This window comes from Hyalella azteca, unplaced genomic scaffold (genome assembly GCF_000764305.2).
Source record: "Hyalella azteca isolate HAZT.00-mixed unplaced genomic scaffold, Hazt_2.0.2 contig582, whole genome shotgun sequence".
Taxonomy (NCBI): domain Eukaryota; kingdom Metazoa; phylum Arthropoda; class Malacostraca; order Amphipoda; family Hyalellidae; genus Hyalella; species Hyalella azteca.
In genome coordinates this window covers 27,859-32,087 of record NW_025930927.1, presented here as the reverse complement: position 1 = coordinate 32,087, position 4,229 = coordinate 27,859, and the positions used below count along the sequence as shown (strand labels likewise).

The 4,229-nt window shown below is 43.5% G+C and overlaps 1 protein-coding gene across 1 annotated transcript; it reads right to left on the bottom strand.

Moving 5' to 3' along the window:
• Window positions 1-989: 989 nt before the first annotated feature.
• Window positions 990-1,745, bottom strand: LOC108666504 (uncharacterized protein C2orf16-like). Its single transcript, XM_018153390.1, has one exon. The coding sequence runs from the start codon at window positions 1,743-1,745 to the stop codon at window positions 990-992; it is 756 nt and encodes a 251-aa protein (XP_018008879.1).
• Window positions 1,746-4,229: the final 2,484 nt, after the last annotated feature.

Below are 4,229 nucleotides of genomic sequence, written 5' to 3'. Positions count from 1 at the left end.
TTGAAATTATTCATGACTAAACATAGAATTCATGAATCAGTCATAGTGATGAGAAGTTTCGATCGGTAAATGAAGCTCAGTATAATATGACGTGAAAATAAATAAAATATGAATGCGCGTGAATGTGAATGAAATATGAGAGGGGAAGCTTCAGCTCAATACAATGCACTACTGAAGCAAATGTGCAAGTTCGCTAATGGCGAGAAACGGGGGAGCGAACCTTTGATGCCCAGGATGATGTAAAAANTTAATGAACTTTGGTGAGCGTTGGTGTACGTTTATAAGCGTTGGTGAACGTTAATGAACTTTGGTGAGCGTTGGTGTACGTTTATAAGCGTTGGTGAACGTTAATGAACTTTGGTGAGCGTTGGTGTACGTTTATAAGCGTTGGTGAACGTTAATGAACTTTGGTGAGCGTTGGTGTACGTTTATAAGCGTTGGTGAACGTTAATGAACTTTGGTGAGCGTTGGTGTACGTTTATAAGCGTTGGTGAACGTTAATGAACTTTGGTGAGCGTTGGTGTACGTTTATAAGCGTTGGTGAACGTTAATGAACTTTGGTGAGCGTTGGTGTACGTTTATAAGCGTTGGTGAACGTTAATGAACTTTGGTGAGCGTTGGTGTACGTTTATAAGCGTTGGTGAACGTTAATGAACTTTGGTGAGCGTTGGTGTACGTTTATAAGCGTTGGTGAACGTTAATGAACTTTGGTGAGCGTTGGTGTACGTTAATAAGCGTTGGTGAACGTTAATGAACTTTGGTGAGCGTTGGTGTACGTTTATAAGCGTTGGTGAACGTTAATGAACTTTGGTGAGCGTTTGTGTACGTTATTGCTCGCCAATGCTCATTAACGCTTAGCAACGTTAATAGGAGTTGGTGAGCGTTGGCGAGCGTCGGTGAGCGTCGGTGAACGTTGGTGGAAGTTGCTGAGAGTTGATGAGTGTTGAATAGTTGGTTAGCGTTTGTGACTTTTAAATAATTAGTGAGCGTCAGTGGGCTCTGGCGAGCGATTGAATGCGTTTGTGGCTGCGTTTGTGGCTACGTTTGTGGCTGCGTTTGTGGCTGCGTTTGTGGCTGCGTTTGTGGCTGCGTTTGTGGCTGAGTTTGTGGCTGCGTTTGTGGCTGCGTTTGTGGCTGCGTTTGTGGCTGCGTTTGTGGCTGCGTTTGTGGCTGCGTTTGTGGCTGTGTTTATGACTGCGTTTGTGGCTGCGTTTTTGGCTGCGTTTGTGACTGCGTTTGTGGCTGCGTTTGTGACTGCGTTTGTGGCTGTGTATGTGGCTGTGTTTGTGACTGCATTTGTGGCCTCTTTTGTTGCTGCGCTTATGGCTGCGTTTGTGGCTGCGTTTGTGACTGCGTTTGTTGCTGCGCTTATGGCTGCGTTTGTGGCTGCGTTTGTGACTGCGTTTGTGGCTGCGTTTGTGACTGCGTTTGTTGCTGCGTTTGTGACTGCGTTTGAGACTGCGTCTGTGACTGCGTTTGTGACTGCGTTTGTGACTGCGTTTGTGGCTGCTTGTGTGGCTTCGTTTGTGGCTTCGTTTGTGGCTGCGTTTGCGGCTGCGTTTGTTGCTGCGTTTGTGACTGTGTTTGTGATTGCGTTTGTGACTGCGTTTGTGACTGCGTTTGTGGCTGCGTTTGTTGCTGCGTTTGTGACTGCAATGTGGCTGTATTTGTGGCTGCGTTTTTGGCAGCGTTTGTGACTGCGTTTGTGACTGCGTTTGTGGCTCAACAAAGCCGAACAAACTCATCCTTCACCATCACGGCTGACGGCACTTTTTTTCCTCACTCTCATTCGCTGGAAATTCTATACGCAGACTAGCGCAAGAAAATATCAATTGCACAACAAGGGGCGGAGTTTTTTGCAGCGCAATTTTGCGCAGAATTGGCGCAGGTGCGGCGCAACTAACACTCTTTCAGCGCGCCAAATGAACCGTCGGCCCTTAAGTCTTTTGAGGATTTGCTCGTTTGTCTTGAGCCCAATTCCTCGTTTGTCTTGAGCCCAATTTCTCGTTTGTCTTGAGCCCAATTCCTCGTTTGTCTTGAGCCCATTTCTCGTTTGTCTTGAGCCCAATTCCTCGTTTGTCTTGAGCCCAATTCCTCGTTTGTCTTAGCCCTATTCCTCGTTTGTCTTAAGCCCAATTCCTCGTTTGTCTTGAGCCCAATTTCTCGTTTGTCTTGAGCCCAATTCCTCGTTTGTCTTAAGCCCAATTTCGCGTTTGTCTTGAGCCCAATTCCTCGTTTGTCTTGAGCCCCATTCCTCGTTTGTCTTGAGCCCAATTCCTCGTTTGTCTTGAGCCCAATTCCTCATTTGTCTTGAGCCCAATTCCTCGTTTGTCTTGAGCCTAATTTCTCGTTTGTCTTGAGCCCAATTCCTCGTTTGTCTTGAGCCCAATTCCTCGTTTGTCTTGAGCCCAATTCCTCGTTTGTCTTGAGCCCAATTCCTCGTTTGTCTTGAGCCCAATTCCTCGTTTGTCTTGAGCCCAATTCCTCGTTTGTCTTGAGCCCAATTCCTCGTTTGTCTTAGACCCAATTCCTAGTTTGCCTTGATCCAAATTCCTCGGTTCTCTTCAGTCCAATTCCTCGTTTGCCTGCAGCCAATTATTCGTTTATCATGAGCCAATTTGGCATTGTATTTGTTTCAGCCCATTTCTAAGTTTTCTTCTTCAGCCACCTGATGCTCCTGACGAGATTTGTGACAAAAATCTTTTCAAAATCAAAGTAAAACTTTTAGGTTTTTTTCATTATTTCCAGAACTTATTTTGCCTCGTGTGTAGCAAGATATTGTTCGAAAATTGGCAAACTGAGCTTGAATTGTCTGTTCTATTTTCGAGTCTGAATTAAAAAACGCGTTTGTCACTGAGGTTCGACGAGAAAAATGGAAAGCTCTACTCACAAAATGTGGATTCAAACTCTCATCAAAACTAACATATTTTTTCCGATATTTCGGTCTATTCAGTACAAAGGAATATTTTTAATCTCGGTGAATAAATAATATTTTTTATTCCTACAATATTTATTATGTCATTGGAAACTTTCCGCTTTGATTGAACTCATTAGTTCTTCTTACAGTCGACTAGTGCTAGCGTTAGCTCTCTTCCACCGAGCGCCCGCTCTTTTAATACCGCACTCCTCCTTTTACCGAGCGTACCTCTCTTTTACTAAGCGCACCTCTTTTTTGCTTAACGCACCCCTCTTTTTTACCGAACGCCCCCCTCTTTTTACCAAGCTCCCTCTTCCCTCACGAAACATGCCCTCTTTTTATGAGCCACGTACCAAAGATGCGTGGACTCCAATGCATTCAAGCCATTAGAGTGGACATCTTGCACTCAAACTTCCCGGAGATTTTGTTTTTTCTTTAAAGGCATCCGTTGGGGCATTCAAAAATGAGGATATTTTGTATATATATATTTCTTTGCTCTGAGGAAGTGATTATATCTCTTGCCTTTTCAGTTTTCTTGAAATAATTATATTATTTGATGTTTCAGTTTTTGTGGAATCTTCTATGCAATTCTTCACTTTTATGACGTTGATAATTTATTTCGACGCTTCCCTTTTTTTTTGACATTGATACTTTTTTTATACTTCGATCTTCATGTCATTCATCTAACTCTGATTTTCATGATTTTCTCTCAGTGGAATTGACTAAATTTTCTGACACTTCAATCTTTCCGGCAATGATGATAGTATTCTTCGATGCTGGAATTTTTCGCCATTTATTTTTTTATGTCACCGCGTCACTCATCAAGGTATTAAAGCAGCATATTTTAATTAATAATTCATATTCTAACTACTTTTATTCCTTTCACTCTATCGATGATGTCTGACACTCTCTGGTCCCAAATATTATCACTACACTCAGAAAATTGATGGGTCATATTGTCCAAATAGTGACTCCATTTCCTAACCCACAGCAGAACGGAAGTAGTACTGATACGCCATTTTGCTGTGTAAACTGTGTCAGGATGACCCACACATGGAAAAAAGTACATCGACATTTGGACAAAGTCTGATTCATTTCTCTGAATGCTTCCTGGTGGCACAATTATCAGTTTCTGAAGGTTGGCCGGCGCTGAAGCGGCCGCAATTTTCAATAGGGTGCACAGGTTGGCCGGCGCTGAAGTGGCCGCAATTTTCAATAGGGTGCACAGGTTGGCCGGCGCTGAAGTGGCCGCAATTTTCAATAGGGTGCGCAGGTTGGCCGGCGCTGAAGTGGCCGCAATTTTCAATAGGGT

Coding starts and splice junctions, on each gene's coding strand:
- LOC108666504 (XM_018153390.1), bottom strand. CDS start 1,745: ATGAGTTTGTTCGGCTTTGTTGAGCCACAAACGCAGTCACAAACGCAG.